A 20,114-nucleotide genomic window follows, 5' to 3' on the forward strand; every position below is an offset into this window, starting at 1 on the left:
CCTGGCGGTCCAGTGGTTAGGACTCTGTGCTTTCACTGCCAAGGGCATGGGTTCAATCCCTGGTCAGGTGACTAAGATCCTGCAAGCCTTGCGGCCAAAAAAAAAAAAAAAAAAAAAAAAAAAATCAATGTTAGTATCATTAAAAAAAAAAAAAAGTGAGTCCTTTCTTTGAGCCAATTCCCGCCCCCCACAGCTCCACCCTCCAGTCCCCAAATATCTGGGGCAGATCAACCTGAACCACCCTAGGTGTCCCGAGCCTTGTTGTAGATGACGCCCAACACTCAGGTCCACAGAACTCCAAGTGAAAGGGGAAGCACAAAATCGAAGTGAATTTGGGGCCCTTCTGCTGCTCCACTCCCAAATCAGAGGTCATTCAGGGAACCCATGTGAGAGCGATGATTCACAGGCCGAGGCGCCAAGAAGCCGCCTCCTGTGATGCTCGCGGTTCCCGCCTTCCACTTCGCAGGCTCCAGAAAGGATCCTGGCGATGGCGTTTCTGTCCACGTTGTTCGCTTCTCCCACTCCCGTGAGTGTGTTTTGTGTTTATGAGAATCAGGCTTTAAACCTGACACCCTCCTAAACCAGTGCCCCACCTCCTGGAGCCAACAGTCTGTGACTGCAGATGGGTTGCTTTCTGTGACAAGTTAGAGGGCATTTATAAAAAGAAATTTATGTTTTTTCCTCCCCTTGTTCCAGATTCATAGGGATGGGGGGTGTCTTGTTTCAGCCTTGAAAAGCATTTTGGGTGAGAGGGTGTTAATTTTAACCAGAGGCCTCCTACAGGACTCACTCTTGGGAGCTGGAGGCCGCAGGAGTCCAGCTAGAGGACAGAGGGAAAGCTGGGCTGTCTTCTGACTACTGCTTTTAGAGAGGGCTCCCTGCTTTCTGTTACAGGCCTGTGTGCTCATGATTTCATAAATAAGACGGGACCAGGCAGCACTGAAATGCAGGTCGTGGGGTCTCTGTCAGAAACCTTGCTCCCCCTGCTTTTCTGGGCTCCCCCTTCAGCCTCTCCTCGTGGGCTGGACATCAGCTAAGAGAGGGATCAAGTTCAGACCACGTCAGCTCTTTTTTTTTGGCCACGCTGTGCAGCTTGCAGGATCTTAGTTCCCTGACCAGGGATCGAACCTGGGCCCCTGGCAGTGGAAGCGAGGAGTCCTAACCACTGGACCACCAGGAAATTCCCCACATCAACTCTTTTAAGACACTCCTTTTTAGGGTGTCTTTTTTTTTTTTTTTTTTTGTGGTACGTGGACATTTCTGCTGTGGCCTCCCCCGCTCCGGACGCGCAGGCCCAGCGGCCATGGCTCACGGGCCCAGCCGCTCCGCGGCATGTGGGATCTTCCCGGACCAGGGCACGAACCCGTGTCCCCTGCATCGGCAGGCGGACTCTCAACCACTGCGCCACCAGGGAAGCCCTAGGGTGTCTTTTTTATGTGGGTCATGGACGCTTTTGGCATCTGGTGAAGCCTATGGATCCTTCTCAAGAATGGTGTTTTTAAAACCCATAAAATGAAATAGGATTACAAAAGACAACAATTATATTGAATATTGAAATAATTATCAAAATATTTTTTAAATTTGTGATTTAATAATGTATGTTCTTTTTCTAAAAATTTTAAAATATTTATTTATTACTTATTTTGGGTGCACCAAGTCTTAGTTGAAGCATGCAGGGTCTTTAGTTGTGCCATGCAGACTCTTAGTTGCGGCATGCGGGGTCTCGTTCCCAGACCAGGGATCAAACCCAGACCCCCAGAATTGGGAGCATGGAGCCTTACCTATTGGAGCACCAGGGAAGTCCCTTGTAACGTGTGTTCTTTTTTAACACATTAGATAACTAGATCTAGTGGCAGGTCCAAAGCTACCATGATTTCACAGGTGCAATAAGCATAAATAGTATCTCAAGATCCCTGCGGCAGCTGTGGTATGGAAATAGCTGTGATTTCTCTTGGAGATAAAGTCCCAGGTTGCTACTAATTGGCCTCTGGTTTGTTGCCTACATTTAAGATTGAAGGAAATGTTACATTTCAGTTAGAGACTAGTGAAAATATAGATGTAATTTTTTTTCCTGTCCCAAGTTTATGGAACTTGGGTTCATGGATCACAGATTCAGAACTCCTCCTTGAAAGTGACCCTCCCAGCCTGCCCCTGTGGCAGCTGACATTGTTTACCAAGCCCTGAGCACAGGAATAGTAAAAATAATGGCTAATATTGACTGAGTTCTTGCTAGGTACTAGGTACCTGGTGATATTGGAGGCTAGGATGGATTGATTGATTTTTGGCTGCACGTGGGCTTTCTCTAGTTGTGGCGAGTGGGGGCTACTCTTTGTTATGGTGCACAAGCTTCTCATTACGGTGGCTTCTCGTTGCGGAGCACGGGCTCTAGGTACACGAACTTCAGTAGTTGCAGCACGTGGGCTCAGTAGTTGCGGTGCACAGCCTTAGTTACTCCGCAGCATGTGGGATTTTCCTGGACCAGGGATCAAGCCCGTGTCTCCTGTATTGGCAGGTGGATTCTTAACCACTGCACCACCAGGGAAGTCCAGGGAGGCTAGGATTTAGCAATGAAAGAAGCCAGTTCCTGCTCACCTGGGGCTTACCGTCCAGGGAGGGAAAACTGACAAATGAATATACAGATGTGGTCATTTCAGAGTGGTAGATGCCAGGAAGCCAGTAGTACAGGCACTGTAATAGAGTGACTTGGGAGGAGAATGGCAGGGTCTGTTTTCCAGGGAGAACGGCGGTGTCTGTTTTTCCCTCCTCTTCTCTGAGGAGGTGCTGTTTGCTCTGAGACCCAAATGATGAGCGAGCCATGCAAAGATGTAGAGGAAAGGTGTACCCCGCAGGGGATCTGCCAAGTGCACAGGCCCTGAGGGGGGAACAGCTGCCAGCATCCCAGGGCCTGGCAGGAGGTCTGAGTCGCTGGGACAGAGTGCCAGGCGGGGGCTCACTGGAGTGTTGGAGATGGAGTCCTGGAGGCTGGTTGGGCCCATCAGGCAGGCTTCGTGGGTCAGAGTGAGGGCTTTGGGTTTTCTTCTAAGTGTGACAGGCAGCCTTTGGCAGGTTTAAGCAGGAGAGTGATGTGATATGATTTACATTTTGGAAAGATCCTTCGAGCTGTGTGCGGAGAACAGAATGTAAGGGGCCAGGCTGCCAGCAAGGATCCAGTGAGGAAGCCAGGCAGTGGTCCTGGTGAGAGACCATGGCAGCCTGGACCGGGGGTGGGGGCCGCGGGGTGGAGAGAAGTGGGCAGATCTGGGGTGTCATATGGAGAGCACCTCAGTGGCCCAGGGCTTTTGGGAGGGGGGAGGTGAGAGAGAGGGGTGTAGCAAATGACACCCCCGCAGCTGAGAAACAGGCCCTGACCTTGCCCCCCCTCGCCTCTGCAGCCCCCTGCGGCCCTCCACTGCCCCTCTGGGGGCGGCCACCCGCCCACCGGGCCCCTGGCATGCGAGCTTCCCAGCTGGTCCCGATTGTTGCTACTCCCCAGGGAGTCATGGGAACACACTCCCCCGCCCCCTCCGCCCCCCTCTTCCCAGACAGGGCCAGGCCCTAACAATGCCCCTCAGCCAGCCAGTGGCCTGGACACAATGCCCCTGTTTCGGTTCATTGCCAGCTCCAGGAGGCCTGCTGGGTTTCCTGGCCTGTTTGGCACATACATAACTCCGGCTTCCAGCAGGGATTTTTTTTGTTGTTGTTTAAAAAAAAAAAAAAAAAAAAGGGAGAGAGAATATCTCTGGCTCCTGCTCTCTGAATATCTTAATATATGATAAAGAGCCTTTCTCTTCTCATCCTGAGCTCTCCCTACTCCCCTCCCTGACCGCATTTGCCATGTGCCTGTCAACCCAGAGGCCAAATGCAGGTCAGCAGGTGTCAGAGAGAAAACGAGAAAAAGAAAGAAAAGAGGCTCGCTCCACCATGGCCAGCCTCAAATGTGCTGGTGAGGCTGGAGGTGATGAGAACAATGAGGGCCTCTGACGGGGCCCCGGCCCTGCGCTCTTCATTCACCTTATCTCCTGACTTCTAAGACGCCATCCAAGATGAGGCACAGAGTTATCTTGAGCCCCTAAGAAAGAAAAGAGCTGCCAACTAAAAATGGACATGCCACTGATTGTGTGATGCCCTTCAACTTCAGAGATGTTAAATATGAAAAAAAAAAGTCTGAGAGAGGACTTCCCGGGCGGTCCAGTGGTTAAGACTCTGTGCTTCCATTGCAGGGGGCACGGGTTCGATCCCTGGTCAGGGAACTAAGATTCCTGAATGCTGCATGGTGCAACCAAAAAAATTAAAAAATTAACTAATTAAAAAAAAAAGTCTGAGGATCAGTGGAATATGGGATTGTCTCATCTACCCACTTCATTGCCCTCCAAATGTATTTTTCTTCTTATCTTTGAACCTAATAGAGTTTGGGAGGCAGTGCAGGGATTGCTGCTTGAAGACTCTCCTGTTCTGCAGCCTAACAAGAATTTTTTTCTTTTCTCTTTTGGAAAAATCAGGAGGAGATGTAGGCAAGCTGCTCCAGTGATTCATCTTTCATTCTTAGTAACAGCTGACATTTATTGAGGGCTCTCTATGTGCCAGCTACTGCCCTAAGCACTGTAATAACTCAGTTAATGTCCCAACAACCCTATCAGGTAAACACTGTTATCATTATTATTACCATCCCCATTTTACAGATGAATAAACAGAGCCCCTGTGCTCTAAGGGCTCCCCACCTCCTCACTTCCACACTGGTCAGGGCAGGCATAGCCACTGTGTCTGGTTTTCTCCCCTCTCCTTGGAAAAGCATAATCTCTCCGCAGAGGCTGGAGTGATGGAGAGAAGGGAAGAGGCACTGGGCCAGCCTTGGAGAGGAGAGGGTTCCCCAGAGCGTGAGCTCATGGAATAACGGGGGCTCGAGGGAAAGGAGGCTCGCCTATCAACTAGAGGCCTATCCACTTCCGTTGACCTTGGACCTTCTGGCCCAACCCCACTGAACATATGGACCAGCTAATGGCCGAGGACTTGGCCAAGGCCACACAGCCAGGCAGCTGCTGGCTGGCACTAAGCCCCGTGAACACCCACTTTCCCTACTCTGCCACGTCCATATCTTCTCTTTAGCTACCCACAAAGCAGAGGAGCTGTGCTGCTGCTGTAATGATGTCACTAATAGAGTTAACATTTATTGGCTGCTTACTCTGTTCCAGGCACAGGCATCAGGGATTGCAAACCCAGGTACCCAGAATGGCAGGGCAAATAAGGTCACCGAGTGAGGCAATCCAGGCAGGGACGCTCGTGGCCTGGAGGGTCAAGGCTCTGGCTAAATGGGGGACAGCAACTGCTCAGCACCCTGATGGCCTGCCTGGTATTGCCAGATATTACTGGGTTTTTGTTAAAGCCAGATATTTTAATTTTTATATAGCATTTCCCAATTAAAAAAATTTTAAGACTAATTCATAATTCAGGAAAAAAATAATCAGGGTAAATTAAATCATACCTGTGGGCCAGTTTGAAAACTCTGCTTGTCTTGTTTTCTCATTTAACCCTGGCACCCATTCTGTCAAGGAGCCTTTGCCCCTTGTTCTATGGATGAGGCAAGCAAAGGTCTTCAGTGGGGTAAATCACTTACCCATCTGGCCAAGCCACATGGTTGGGGTCTGCCTGACTCCCAAGGCTTGCTCCCATGTTAGGCGGCCTCCCGAATGGGTAAGAGGCCTGTGTTCAGACACAGCCAGAACTGGCACAGTGACGGTTTACTCCAGGGACAGTAAACCGTCAGTCAAACAATTCAGTGTAGTGACAAGGGATCATTCAAGATGAATGTAACGTTGCAGACATAAAACTCCCCACCTCCTTCTGCCAGAACTCAACAATGGATGCCTCTGTGCCTCTTAATAAAATTAAGTCACGACAGAATCATTTCTCCTTATCATAATGGGATATTCATGTTTGGAGATTTTTTTTTAAGCTATGAATGTACGTTTAGGGGAGATGGTGTATGTGGAATAAATAGCTTTGAACTATTCATGTCGCTTGTCAAACTTCTTAATGAGCATATTGTGCAGATACATAGAAATAATTCTGACTCTCCCACTGGACTGTGAACTCCAGGTGTCAGAGATGAGTGTTTTGCTTCCAACTGTCTCCCTAGCACCTGGCACAATATCTGACACATAGTAAGTGCTCAGTAAATATCTGTGGATTGAATGAGTGAGGCTCAGAGGAAGTAATTGACTTGCCCAAGGTCACACAGACTCGGATTCCGGTTTACATCCACCTGATTTAGAAGCCCATGCTATCACTCCTCTACCATCCTGCCTCTTGGAAAGATGTGTTCAGGTGGAGGATTGTGGGTCCAGGAGCTTCCACTCCTTTGGACTCCTCTGGAGTAAGGAGTTGGTGATGGTGGTGATGGAGGTGAGCACCTGTTAATTAAGCCACTATCCACCATAATATGTTTTGGAAACCACACATTATAATCTTGACAGCCCTGAGCCTGGTTCTGGGGTATTTACAGAGGGTGGTGTGTATGAAGGGCAGGCCCTGGGTTTTACAGTGGGGGACTGTTCAATTCTGCTGTGTGACCTTGAGTTGCAAGTGCCCCTCTCTGAGCCTCCATCCCGCACCATGTGGATAAACAGGCTTCACTTATGAGAGTGTCAGGTTGAAAGGAGATCATCAGTGGAAGTGGCTGCCCAGTAATTATGGATTTTTTGGAAGGCTACCAGCCTGAGAACTGTTGAGAACAGCCTTATCAGGATCTGTCGGGCTTGGGGCCAAGAGGCTCTATCTATCAGGCCTTTGCTGTTTTCAAGTGGGTATTAATAGATACAGAAGGCCCGTATCTCTTCCTGGATTTCACATTGGGAATTCTGCTCTTCACTCCTTTCTGCTGCAGCAGGACAGGAGGGATTGTGGGAAGGAGGGCACCTGCTTCTACCTGGGAGGTTGTGTACTTGAATACTTTGGGCAGGGCAGGGCTTTGAAAAACCCCTGGCTTTGGCCTCACGGAGCCTGAATAATAGCTTTCTCATCCGCTAGGTAAGCTCATGCCTTTTAGGTCTCAAGTTTCCTCATCATAAAATGGGGCAGTAGTATCTGTCTTCCTTCTCCAGCAACCAGTACAGTGCTTGGTACATAACAGGTGCCCGAGAAATGTTTGTTGAATGACTATTGGGCATGAGAGGGCTTTATAGAGTGAATGTTACTGTTGTTGAGACCCTTTGGGAATGTGTGAAGGAAGGAAATTCCCTTTGGAGTGGGAATGTTGCTGGCTTCTCTCACCCTCTTGTCAGGATCTGGCTTGGCTATGTAGAATGAGACCTACCATTCTTATGGGAGCTTCTCTAACTAGGGAGAAAGGAGGGGGACAGGCCAAGCCCAGGGCTGGGAATCCATGTTGGCCAGATTCTATCACTGGCTGGCTTCACTTCTGAATGGGCCTCAGTTTTCCCTTCTGTACCATAAGTAAGAGGCTTATTTAGTCTCTCTGGTCCGCTCTAGTGCTGACATAGTCCGGGATTTGCGATGAGTAATTTCACAAAATGCTTAGGAAACTCCTGCTGCGTTCCTAAACCATCTCATAGTTTATGAAACGCTATACTTTTCATCCACATGGCAACCCTGGAAGGCGCCAGGGCAATAAGCCCCCCCCCCCTTTTTTTAAAATAAATTTATTTATCTATTTTTGGCTGTGTTGGGTCTTCGTTGCTGTGCGCAGGCTTTCTCTAGTTGCGGCCAGTGGGGGCTAGTCTTTGTTGCCGTGTGTGGGCTTCTCATTGTGGTGGCTTCCCTGTTGCGGAGCACAGGCTCTAGGTGCGTGGGCTTCAGTAGTTGTGGCACGTGGGTTCAATAGTTGTGGCTCACGAGCTCTAGAGCACAGGATCAGTAGTTGTGGCACACGGGCTTCGTTGCTCCGCAGCATGTAGGATCTTCCCAGACCAGGGCTCGAACCCGTGTCCCCTGCATTGGCAGGCAGATTCTTAACCACTGCGCCACCAGGGAAGCCCAATAAGCCCATTTTACAGATGAGGAAACTGAGGCTAAGAAGTGTCCACAAGGGGCTGTAATTCGAGGCTGCCCCATACATTTTGGTTATACAGGAATACCAATTTGTTCTCAAATATGAACGTGTGTAAAAATTACCTGGAATGAGGGTGGGGGGTTGCATGTGAAAATGAGGATTCCTAGGCACTTAGATTCTAAGTTGGCAGGGCTGGGGTGGGCACATAGTTAACAAGCACCCAGGTGATTCTGAAACCGGGGGCCTAAGGGCTACTCTTGGAGAACCAGGGCCTTCTCATTGCATTCCAGGTAGCCTCTAGCATCAGCCTCTATTTCTTTAATAACCCTTCTCAGCACCTGCTCTGGACCAGGCCAGTGCTGGGAAGAGGCCCTAATGCAGCTCCCAGTCTGATAGAGGCAGATAGAGAAATCCATTGCACACTCATTGCTAGAACAGAGGCTAGGCTGGGCAATGGAGGAAGTGAGCTAGCTCCAACAGTGGAGGGCTCCCTGGAAGAAGTGATCTTTATGCCGGGCCTAGGGATCTCATTCTTGACTGCATCTTAGCTACTTTTTTTTTTTCTTTTAATGGGTCATCCCCACCAGATGGCAGGCAAGTTCATAGAAATCATCAAACCTTTCACATCTCTGCCCTCAGTGCTGGCACAAAGCCTGGCACAGAGGAGAGGACAATATTGGTCAAATCAGGTGAACTGAGCAATGAGAAACGGCTGATGGAGAGGTCCCAGGGCCTCTGGATTAAATGCATTTTCATGCTCAGCACACTCACCTTCTCCCTTTGTTAGATCTAACATGGAATTTATTTATTTATTATTTTTTAAAATTAATTAATTAATTAATTTTATTTTTGGCTGCGTTGGGTCTTCATTGCTGCACGCGTGCTTTCTCTAGTTGCCCGAGCGGGAGCTACTCTTCATTGCGGTGCACGGGCTTCTCATGGCGGTGGCTTCTCCTGTTGTGGAGCACGGGCTCTAGGCGCGCAGGCTCAGTAGTTGTGGCTGGAGGGCTCAGTAGTTGTGGCTCGTGGGCTCTAGAGCACAGACTCAGTTGTTGTGGCCCACAGGCTTAGCTGTTCCGCGGCATGTGGGATCTTCCCGGACCAGGGCTCGAACCTGTGTGCCCTGCATTGGCAGGCGGATTCTTAACACTGCGCCACCAGGGAAGCCCCCTGGAATTACTTTAATAGTGGAAATTCCACATCATATTGTAAACATTTTTTACCTATTTCCCTCCTTCCCTTTTCACTAAACTGTGAGTTCCTTAGGGCCAGGAGTCAAGAATGGGGCACAGGGCTTCCCTGGTGGTGCAGTGGTTGAGAGTCCGCCTGCCGATGCAGGGGACACGGGTTCGTGCCCCGGTCTGGGAAGATCCCACATGCCACGGAGCGGCTGGGCCCGTGAGCCATGGCTGATGAGCCTGCGCGTCCGGAGCCTGTGCTTTGCAACGGGAGAGGCCACAACAATGAGAGGCCCACATACCGCAAAAAAAAAAAAAAAAAAAAAAAAAAAAAAAAAAAGAATGGGGCACAGAGCAGGCTCTCAAAACGTTTGTTGAATGAATGAGTGAATGAATCAGTTTAAGCAGAAGCTGTGCATGGGGTGTTGAAGAGATTCCAGCTACAGGAGGGCTTGTAGAAAAGCCCAAGCTGCACTGAGTCAGACATCCCTCCCCATCTTCTGCTTGGACTCTGGGTGAGAGGGATAGGGTGGGTGCAGAATTTGAAAGTGAATGGCATTGGTGGGGCAAGTGGAGGAAGGGAGATGTGGCTGGGGTTTTGGAGGTGAGAACCCAGAAAAGAGGAGGGGCAGTTTCTAGAGATCTGACCTGAGTGTGTTGGGGCCACAGGTGGGGGTTCTGGGGGTCACGTGAGGTCAGCTGACGGTGAGATATGCAGAACGGACATTCTAGCTCCACTTAGAGGCATCAGCAGGATGGGGTACGTCGGGGAGTGGTTGGCTGCCCCCCTCCTCGGACAGGGGTCATCCCCTCTGGGGGCGGGGAGTGCGAACGCGCCTGGCACCGCCCCGACAAAGCCTGCGCGCGCCCCGTCCTGCGATTGGCTAGACCGCCTCGCGCCGCCGCCCCGTCCCGCCCTCCGCCGCAGGTCCGGCGCGCTTCAGCCAATAGGCGCTGTCGCCGTCGCCTGCGTCACAGTCCGGATAGCCAATGGTGGCAGCGCTCGGCGGCTCGTGGCTCTTTCGCGGCAAAAAGGATTTGGCGCGTAAAAGTGGCCGGGACTTTGCAGGCAGCGGCTGCCGGGGGCGGAGCGGGATCCGGAGCGGGATCGAGTCCTCGCCTCGGCCTGCCGCCATGGGCCCGCGCCGCCGCCGCCGACTGCCACCCGGGCCGCGCGGGCCGTGAGCGCCATGGCCGTGGCCGGGGCCCCCACGGGCGGCCCTTGCGCGCCGGCGCTGGAGGCCCTCCTTGGGGCCGGCGCGCTGCGGCTGCTCGATTCCTCGCAGATCGTCATCATCTCCACGGCGCAGGACGCCAGCGCCCCGCCGGCCCCCGCCGGCCCCGCCGCACCCGCCGCCGGGCCCCGCGACCCCGACCTGCTGCTCTTCGCCACGCCGCAGGCGCCCCGACCCACACCCAGCGCGCCGCGCCCCGCGCTCGGCCGCCCGCCGGTACGGACACCAGGGACACTGGGCCAATTGCGCTACCTGGACCCCCGCGCAGACCCTGGCGGGGCGCGGTGTTTGGCCCGGCGGCAGCTGGGGCGGAGGAGGGTGGGCTGACGCGCCCGGGCTGGGCGGTGCCGAGCCTGGGTTCGTCCTCCGGGCCCCGCCCCGGGGTGCAGGATGACCTCGGGCCAGTCCTTGTTTGCTGCTCTGTGCTCTGGGCCTCAGCTTCCTCGCCAGAGACGCTCGAGGGTCAGACTCAGTGATAATAATGGCCCCACGTGTATTCAGCTATCGCTGACTGCATGCCAGGTCTCTGGCAGACTTCAAGGCAGCTAAAACACATCCATGCTGTGAGCTCGGTGTTGTCACTGTGCCCATCTGAACTGTGTCCAGAGAGGGGAAGTGACTTGCCCCCTGGTCACAAGGCTGCAAGTGAGATTTGAACTGAGGCCTGCTGGCTTCAGACCAGAACGTGTGGCTGGGTGGTGGGCATGGCTGCTTAGGGAGGTCAAGGGGGGCGTCCTGGGTCCAGACTGTGGAAGAGCCACTGAGGAGACCCTCCTTCCTGCCTCGATGCTGGGACTGCCAGGTGCAGGCCTGGCCCTCCGGGCCTCTGGGGACAGGCCGCCTGGCTGGGAGGCCTTCTCTGCAGGGGCGGGGTGGCTGGGCCAGCTGCTGATCCCCTCCCTCTGCCTGTCCTTCCATCTGCCATCCTCCACCCTCCCAGACCCTGGTTGCCATGGAACCTCATTAATCAGGCAGGCAGACCCCTGGGCCCCAGTGGAAGTACTGGGTGGGTTGGGCCTCTGGGAGCTGCAGAGGAGGCCCCCGGTGCCAGGAGAGAGTAAATGCCCCAGGGAGATGCCTTGATAAAGTGCTCCCTGAGCAGCAAGAGGCTCAAGACAGTTCAGACTGGGGGGCCCAAAAGAAGCAGCTGAATTACAGGGGGAGAAGGGAGTAGAGCCCTGGAGCTTGGTCCTGTGTGCTCCAGGACAGGGCGTGGAGACCAGTTTGACTGGCACAACCTGTGGGTGAAGGTGAGGCACGGATGGGCAGGATGGGGTCTCTGCATAGGGCTTGGAGCAGGTTGTGGGAGGAGGCAGGGCCCAGGGCAAGGAGGTGGAAGCCGCCCAACTGCTCATGGCCTGGGTGGCAGCTGGTCCCTGAGGCATCCCGGCAAGGTTCCCCCAACCCCCTTGGCCCCTTGCCCAGTGTGGCCTTCCTTCCGGAATCACCGAGATGCTAATAATAACAATAGCAGGCACCATTGTTTTGAGACTGTATTGTGTATTAGGCCCTGTGCCAAGCACTTTACCCAATTAACTCATTTAACCCTTTCAACAACCTTCCCCTTTTACAGATAGGGAAGCTGAGGCGTAGAGATGTTAGAACATTCCCTAGTAAGTCAGCTAGTGAGTGCTGGGACCAATCCAGATTTCCTGAGTGGTTAACTGCTGGGATGCCTTGCATACTGGAGATGCTAATAGAGGTTGAAGGAAGCCCAAGGTCCCTTCCTCCTAAATGAGTGAGAGGGATGGAAGTTGTACCAGGGGTGGGCCAGCTGGCTCGTCTCCTGTACCCCAGCAACCTGTCCCTGTGGGTCCCAGCTTGGAGCCTGGACAAGTAGCCTCCAGTTTAGCTGATTGACAGGTACCTAGCAGGCCCAGGGCTGTGGGTCCTGCCCTTGGGGAACTGAGCTTCAGGCTCAGAGGGACAGCTCAGAGGGACTGGGCTGAGGACGTTTGCCCTCTGCTCTCCACCCCCAGTGGTGTCAGGGGCAGCCTCATTGGGCCTGAGCATTCTGTTCATTCAGCAGTTGTTAGTGAGCACCTATGAGGTTCTAGGCACAGGCAAGTAAGGGGCCTCTGCCCTCACAGTACTTAAGGGCCAGTAGGCGTTTTCTGCCGTGGGCAGGGGTGAGGGCTGGTGCGGTCTTGGAGCTGAAGTCCAGAAACATAGGCCCAGCTTTTGCCACCCAACACCCCCTAACATTGTACCTGTGGGTAGCCACTGGCCATCTGAGCTGTGGCCTCCAATGACCCTCTGCTCTAGCATTTGTTTGGGGCAGTCCTTGAAACAAGTGACAGGCTCAGCTTCTGCACGAGTGAGCATTCATTGAGTACCTCCTGCATACAAGTCTCTGTGCAATTCAGCCATTCCTCCTGGCCCTTCCTGTCCACCTCTACCCTGTTGTCATGGCTGTTAAAAAACAAACTAAATATAATACACATTTACTACAGAAAAAGAGTTAAAAGGCTAGAAAGTTGAGGGGGACAAGATCCCAGCCCCATCCATTTTTCCTTTTTTTTTTCCTCCTGAGCCTGCTTTTGTTTTTAAGGTGGTTATGACAACTTTCTAAAGTTTTAGAAATTGAAGTTTTTCCTTTATGTCTGTGTTCCAACAGCACATCATCCACACTTTAGAGATAAGGCAGCATGGTCCTCATGGTCCTCCCTCCCATACAGAGGTCACCTCTGAAATGGATTCTATAGTAATAGAAACTGAACCAGAGAAAATGGTTTCATGAGCTCTTTGTCCTCAAAAGGGATCACATAAATGCACTGCGTTATGTGTTTCTTGTCAATGTGTCTTTGGGAGGCTTCTGTATCAGCCTGCCTCACTCCGTCTTGACAGCAGCGTGGTATTCCAGAGGCTGGATGAACCAGTTTTTGTGTCCCCTCCCATGGATAGGTGTTTGAGTCATCCAGATTTTTTCACCAGTGTTTTGTTTGTCTTCACCCCTGCCTTTTGGGTCCCTGTGCCTGCATCTCTAGAGAGCAGCAGCAGAAATGGGCATCCATCTGCTTGAGCCCTTGTTTTAGAGTGTGGCATTGATCTGCTTTCAGGGTGGGCACCCCTATGGGGAGCAGGAAGGAGGCAAGGGGTGCGGTTGGCTGGAGCCTACTAGGGTTCAGGCCCTAGGGGCAAGGCTGGAGAGGGGGTACGTTCTGGTTTGGCTTTAGGGGGCCTGGCTTCCGGACTAGCCTCTGCCCAGCCCACTAAGGTTTAGATCCTGACTCCACCTCTCACTATGTGACCTCTCCGAGGTGCAGGCTCCTCAGGAAGTGGAAGTCCTCAGAGCACCTGCTGCAAGATGGTTGGAGGGTTTGATGACCGCACGCAGGTAAAGCAGTTACCTAGTGGTGCTCGGTACGCAGGAGGCACTCAGCGCGTGTTAGCTCTTCTATCCGCGGATCCCTGAGGGAATCCATGAGTGTGTGCGTGAGAGGGAGTGTCGGGGTCCGTCAGCATGTGGGGTGGCTCATTCAGCAAACGTTTGTTGATGCCCAGACCCTGTGTACAGAGACTGTTCAGACCCAGTGCCCGCCTCTGAGGGGCTCCCTGTCTTCTGAGTGAGACAAATGCATCGCAGAAATTTGTAGCGAGAGACCATGTCGGGAAAGGTTGGGTTTGAGGCAGTTCTGAGGGAGAAGAGGCTCAGTTTCTCTTGTGGGATCGGAAAGGCTTAGCTTATGGGTAAGGTGCCTGCCCACAGAGGGGGAAGTGTTGGTGTGAATTAGGAGGGAGGGAGGCAAGGGCAAGCCAGGGAGGGGACCAGCATGAGCTAAGGCTTGGAGACACAGGTTTGTGAAGAAAGATGTCTCAGCAGAAGTTCTTGTGGAGAATTGGTGGCAGATGAGGATACTAAGGTGGAGGGGGTCAGATGGAGGCAGGGAGACCAATGGGAAGACAGCTGGTCCAGGTGGGAGGTGCTGGTGGCTGTGGTGACAGGATTTCTTGGCAGCTAGATGTGATGAGGGCAGCAGGTGGGGCTGAACCAGGTTCTAGCTCAGGAAACCCTGTGGGTGGGGGAGGGGAGGGTACATCAGGATGCAGTGGAGATGCCTGTGAGACCTCCAGGGCAATCTCCATCCTCGAGTGGTGTAACTAAATCAGAGGGCACCTGGGCAGGCCTCCTGGCTCTGCCACTTCCTGCCCTTATGACCGTGCGCTTCTCTGGGTTTCAGTTGTTTCATCTGTAAAATGGGGCCATTACTGTGCTGCCATATTCACAGACAGTCAGAAACCAGAGAGAGGCAGTGACTTACTCAGAGGACCTGTTTCCTAGTGGCTTAAAACAACAAACATTTATTATCATACAGTTTCTGGGGGTGAGGCATTCAGGGGTTACTTAGCTGGGTGCTTCTGGCTCAGGGCCTCTTCTGAGGTTGCTGCCAAACTGTTGGCCCGGCTGCAGTTGTTGGAAGGCATGACTAGGTTTGGAGGATTTGCTTCTGAGCTTACCTGTGTTGCTGTTGGGGGGAGACTTCAGTTCCTTGCCACTTGGGCCTGTCCATACGGTGCTTGAGTGCCTGCGTGACATGGCAGCTGGCTTCCACCAAGAGTGAATGATCCAGTAAAGAGAGCAAGGAGGAAGCTCCAGTGCCTGTATGATCCAGTCTCAGAAGTGACACACATCCACCATATTCTGTCCATTCGAAGCAAGTTACCAGATCTGGCCCATATTTAAGGGGAGGAGAATTAGGCTCCATCTTTTGAAAGGAGGACAAAAAATTTGCAGATGGGCTTCCCTGGTGGCGCAGTGGTTGAGAGTCCGCCTGCCGATGCAGGGAACACGGGTTCGTGCCCCGGTCCGGGAAGATCCCACATGCCGCGGAGCGGCTGGGCCCGTGAGCCGTGGCCGCTGAGCCTGCGCGCCCGGAGCCTGTGCTCTGCAACGGGAGAGGCCACGGCAGTGAGAGGCCCGCGTACCAAAAAAAAAAAAAAAATTTGCAAACTACCGCATGCCCCCGAGAAGGTAGTGGTGGAACTGGGCCTGGAACTTCTGCCTTCCAGTTGAATGTTCTGTCCTATGGGGTAGGATTGTGTCCCCTGGGACCTCCCCCTCACTCACACACTTGGGCATCCTGGGAGAGAGACTGAGGCAGGGGGCGGCCCGGGAGCACCAGGCCCTTAGCCAGGTCTCTTGTGGCCCCACTCTCCTGGTTACTGGGCATCCTCCCGTTGTTTTTGCCGTAGGTGAAGCGGAGGCTGGACTTGGAAACTGACCATCAGTACCTGGCCGAGAGCAGTGGGCCAGCTCGGGGCAGAGGCCGCCACCCAGGAAAAGGTACCCCCCGAGCTTGGGCTAGGGCAGACCTGGTTGGACCCAGGTTGGGGGGTGGTTGTGGACAGACAAACATGCCTGCAGACTAAGCTCTGGTCTGTTAGGCCTGGGCCTGAGCCAGGCCTCTGGGGGCGCCAAGGGGCAGCTGGAGTGGCCGCCTGGCGTGGCTTCCCCAAGCCCTGGGGGGTGGGGAGTTCCCCGGCCGGAAGAGGAATACTGTGGTTAGCAGGCTGCCACAGGGCCCCCCTGCTTGGCCTCACCAAGGGGAAGGAGCCATCTGCCCCCCCAGCCCCATCCCCCAGAGCCTGGCTGGGGCTGGGGGGTGGGCGTGGTGCTGAGGGACCCTACCCTACCTGGCCCCCAGGTGTGAAATCCCCAGGGGAGAAGTCACGCTATGAAACATCGCTGAATCTGACCACCAAGCGCTTCCTGGAGTTGCTGAGCCGTTCGGCCGATGGTGTCGTCGACCTGAACTGGGCAGCTGAGGTGCTGAAGGTGCAGAAACGGCGCATCTATGACATCACCAACGTCCTTGAGGGCATCCAGCTCATCGCCAAGAAGTCCAAGAACCACATCCAGTGGCTGTAGGTACCAGCCAAACAGGAGGGTGGGTGGAGGCCCGGGGCCAGGCCAGCCCGGAGGAGCTGATAGCGATACCCACCCACTGTGGCTGCCCGGATCACCATCTTACTGCTGGGAAAACCGGGGTTTAGAGAGGAAAGTTGGCTTCCCTGAGGTGATAGATGCAGGAAAGAACACAGATCTTACCTACATGTAGCTCAGTGCAACTTTACATATTTCTTCACCCGGGTAACCACCATCTCAATAAGAATAAGGAACATTTCCAGCACCCCAGAAAGTTCCCTGGTGCCCCTCCCCACAGTCCACGCCCCATACCACCAGGTGACCATTGTTCTGGCTTCTGTTGCCATTGATGAGATTGTTTAACACAGCTGTTTTATTCTTGTTAATTCTTATTTTATTTTTCCCTTTTCGCCTCTTTCCCTGGTCATCCTACTCCCCTCTCTGACACATTTGTGTTCTCAGTTTTCGGTAGATATTCCATTCTACATCATTTTTTTTCTTTTCACTTAATATGTCTTAGAAATGCTTCCATGTCTGCATCTAATGCATTCTTGTCCTTTTACACGACTGCATGGTATTCCACGGCATGTCTGCCCTCATTTACGTATCCAGCCCCCTATGAGGGACACGTGGGTGTTCACAGACATTCAGGCCCGACGCTGAACCCAGCCAGTCTGCCTTGGAGCCCAGCTTCAGCCCTCTGCTGTTTCCCAGCTGAGGAGCCAGGCCAAGAGGAGCAAGGGCTCGCCTGGGTCTTACAGAACAGAGGCAGCAGCAGACTGTTCTGCTGAGGGTCACGCCTCCCGGGAAGAGGGGCCGGGAGCTGCTAACCCTCCCTTTGCCTCCCGGCAGAGGCAGCCATGCAGCAGTGGGGATCGGTGGGCGGCTTGAAGGATTGACCCAGGACCTCCAGCAACTGCAGGAAAGCGAGCGGCAGCTGGACCACCTGATCCACATCTGCACCACGCAGCTGCGTCTGCTTTCCGAGGATGCTGACAGCCAGCGATATCCTTGAATTGCCTGGAGGGTGACCGTGGCCCCATCCAAGTGGGAATAGAGAGGCTACCCTGGGCCCTGGATTCAGGAGAGGGTTCTGGCTTTGGATACCAGTCCTGGCCCAGCATTTAGTCACTGTGTGACACTGGACAAGTTACTCTCTGAGTCTCAGCTTCATCTGTAAAAGGGGAAAATAATCCTATTCCAAAGTTGCACAGATTAAAACAAGAAAAGCTAGGATACCAATAACAAACATTTATTTAATACAGTGATTCGGTACCTGGTTGTAGCTTCAAGGTTAGAGATATAAGTTTTTATTTGTCTTTTATTTACAAAAATAGAAACTTGATTTTAAAATAAGCTTTTTTTTTTTTAAGTGAATACCCAAATTACGTTTATACATTTTGGAGATAACTACTAATTGACACCAAGGTCATGGGTCAGAGTAAATTCTCAGTACCAAGCCTGTATTTATGTAATTTATATGAAATTATTGCAGGCAGCCATTATTACCTTGAGATCTGATGGGTAGAGAGTGGTCTCATTGTACAGATGTGGGAACTGAGGCTCAAGGGCATGAGATAGGATTGAGTGCCAGCTATGTGCCAGGCCCTGGAGTGGGAGATGCAGAGGACAGGAGTGACTCAGCGGGTATGGGCTCTGCCTTATGAGCTGTCTGGGTGGGTGGCCCCCAAAGGCCAAAGGTCATGTGGTCCTTGACTCCACCAACCCTGGCCTATGTGACCTGCCAGGACCTTCGTAGCATTGCGGACCCTGCAGAACAGATGGTTATGGTGATCAAGGCCCCTCCCGAGACCCAGCTTCAAGCCGTGGACTCCTCAGAGGTGAGACCTGGGGGTCTAGACTGGACCAGGACAGGCTGGGCTGGGCTGGTAGTTAGCTGAGCCTCAGTTTACTCTGCCTGCTACCTTCACCCAGACCTTTCAGATCTCCCTTAAGAGCAAACAAGGCCCCATCGATGTTTTCCTGTGTCCTGAGGAGAGTGCGGGCGGGATCAGCCCCGGGAAGACCCCGTCCCAGGGTGCAGCTTCTGGGGAGGAGGACAGGGCAGCTGACCCTGCCACCACAGTGCCACCACCACCATCATCTCCCCCCTCATCCCCTGCCACGGATCCCAGTCAGTCCCTGCTAAGCCTGGAGCAAGGTGGGTGAAGGGTGGGTGGGCAGGGCGGGGTGGGGCCCCCTCTCCCGGGTGGGTGGGCAGGCGTGACAGCCCCTCTGCCCTCCCCGCCGGGGCGTCCCCGGCCTGTGATGCTCCCCCGTCTCCCCAGAACCTCTGCTTTCCCGGATGGGCAGCCTGCGGGCCCCCATGGACGAGGACCGCCTGTCCCCACTGGTGGCGGCTGACTCGCTCCTGGAGCACGTGCGGGAGGACTTCGCCGGCCTCCTCCCCGAGGAGTTCATCAGCCTGTCCCCCCCGCACGAGGCCCTCGACTACCACTTCGGCCTTGAGGAGGGCGAGGGCATCAGAGACCTCTTCGACTGTGACTTTGGGGACCTCACTCCCCTGGATTTCTGACGGGGCTTAGGGGGACCAGGGCCTCCTGGGATGCCCACCCTGTCTCTGCAGCCCTGGAGCCCCCTGCCCCTGGCCGTCCTCCTAGTCCAATTGGAAACATTTAATTTATACCCCTCTCCCCTACCTCCAGAAGCTTCTAGCTCTGGAGTCTGGCTACTGCCAGGAGGCTGAGCAAGCCAGGAAGGGAAGGATTCTGTTTGTGGTGTGTATGTGCATGCACCCAACACCCGACACGTGTGTACACGGGGTGAGTGGTGTGTGAGCATGTGTGTGTGCATGTACCGGGGAATGAAGGTGAACACATCTGTGTGTGCACTGAAAACACGCCCCAGTGTGTCCACGTGTGTGTGCATGAGCCCATGTGTGCGCATGGCGGGGGCTCTAACTGCACTTTTGGTCTCCTTGCTCCAGGGGCCCCACGAGGCCCAGGGTGGCCACCTGCCCCCAGAATCCTGCGTGCTGACCGGGCCGGGTGGCGAGGCCTTGGCCTGCTCGTTTGCAGGACCGCGAGAGCACTTCTGTCGTCTTAAAGGTTTTTCTGATCGAAGCTTTAATGGAGCGTTATTTATTTATCAAGGCCTTTTTGGCAAGCTTGGGGCATCAGCAAAGGGTAGGAGGGATGCGGGGCTGATGCCGCAACTCTCTTACCCCTGAGCGAGGGCAGGGGTCCCTGAGCTGTTCTTTGCCCCACTCTGAAGGAGCTGAGGCCTGAATGGTTTATTTATTGGGAAAGTGAGGGAGGGAGACAGACTGACTGACTGACAGCCATGGGTGGATCGAGGGGGGTGGTCTCTCCCCACGGGGTCACTGCAGGGCCCCAGCTGCCCCCAGGATGGATGTGAGATGGGAGAGGTGAGTGGGGGACCTTCACTGACAGGGTGGGCGGGAGGGGTGGGGTGAAGGGCCTCCCCCCGAGCCCAGACCACAGGGGCCCCTCCTGTGGCATTTGAAGCGCCCCTTCCACCCCACTTCTTGCTCTGCCCCACCCTCCAATCTGCACTTTGATTTGCCTTCCTAACAGCTCTGTTCCCTCTGCTTTGGTTTTAATAAATATGTTGATGATGTCTGGGCCCAGTTTGGGGACTATGTACTGGGAGCAAATGTGAGGGTGGGAGAGGTCAAGGTTGCTGGGAAAATGCCCATTCTCTACTTCCCTCTCCCTGTCCCTGCCTGGCTTCATTTTATTTGAGCCTCACCACCCCAAGAAAGGTAGGCTTCATCACCTTTTTTACCCTAATTTAAAAACTGGTCCAATAAAGTAATAAATGAACTCCCTTCCTTTTTCCAGCCCCAG

At 53.6% G+C, this 20,114-nt stretch overlaps 1 protein-coding gene across 3 annotated transcripts; it reads left to right on the forward strand.

The window, feature by feature from the left end:
• The first annotated feature begins 420 nt into the window (after nt 1-420).
• On the forward strand, nt 421-19,175 carry E2F1 (E2F transcription factor 1). 3 transcript variants are annotated; one of them, XM_081256969.1, is made up of 8 exons: nt 421-526; nt 13,685-13,755; nt 15,612-15,702; nt 16,064-16,283; nt 17,137-17,289; nt 18,011-18,125; nt 18,220-18,445; nt 18,573-19,175. In XM_081256969.1, exons 1-8 carry the CDS (start codon nt 436-438, stop codon nt 18,818-18,820), a joined length of 1,215 nt encoding a protein of 404 aa, XP_081113095.1. In that variant the 5' UTR covers nt 421-435; the 3' UTR covers nt 18,821-19,175. The 3 variants fall into 3 exon arrangements, with proteins under 3 accessions (XP_081113095.1, XP_081113096.1, XP_081113094.1); XM_081256970.1 differs by lacking the exon at nt 13,685-13,755 and having other exon boundaries at nt 430-526; XM_081256968.1 differs by lacking the exons at nt 421-526; nt 13,685-13,755 and adding an exon at nt 10,198-10,634.
• The last annotated feature ends 939 nt before the right edge of the window (nt 19,176-20,114 follow it).

Source organism: Mesoplodon bidens (assembly GCF_964165515.1).
Source record: "Mesoplodon bidens genome assembly, chromosome: 15".
Classification (NCBI taxonomy): Eukaryota; Metazoa; Chordata; class Mammalia; order Artiodactyla; family Ziphiidae; genus Mesoplodon; species Mesoplodon bidens.

Coding starts and splice junctions, on each gene's coding strand:
- E2F1 (XM_081256968.1), top strand. CDS start 10,374: ATGGCCGTGGCCGGGGCCCCCACGGGCGGCCCTTGCGCGCCGGCGCTG. Junction 15,703..16,063: donor AGGCCGCCACCCAGGAAAAG/GTACCCCCCGAG, acceptor CCTGGCCCCCAG/GTGTGAAATCCCCAGGGGAG. Junction 18,446..18,572: donor CCTGCTAAGCCTGGAGCAAG/GTGGGTGAAGGG, acceptor CCGTCTCCCCAG/AACCTCTGCTTTCCCGGATG.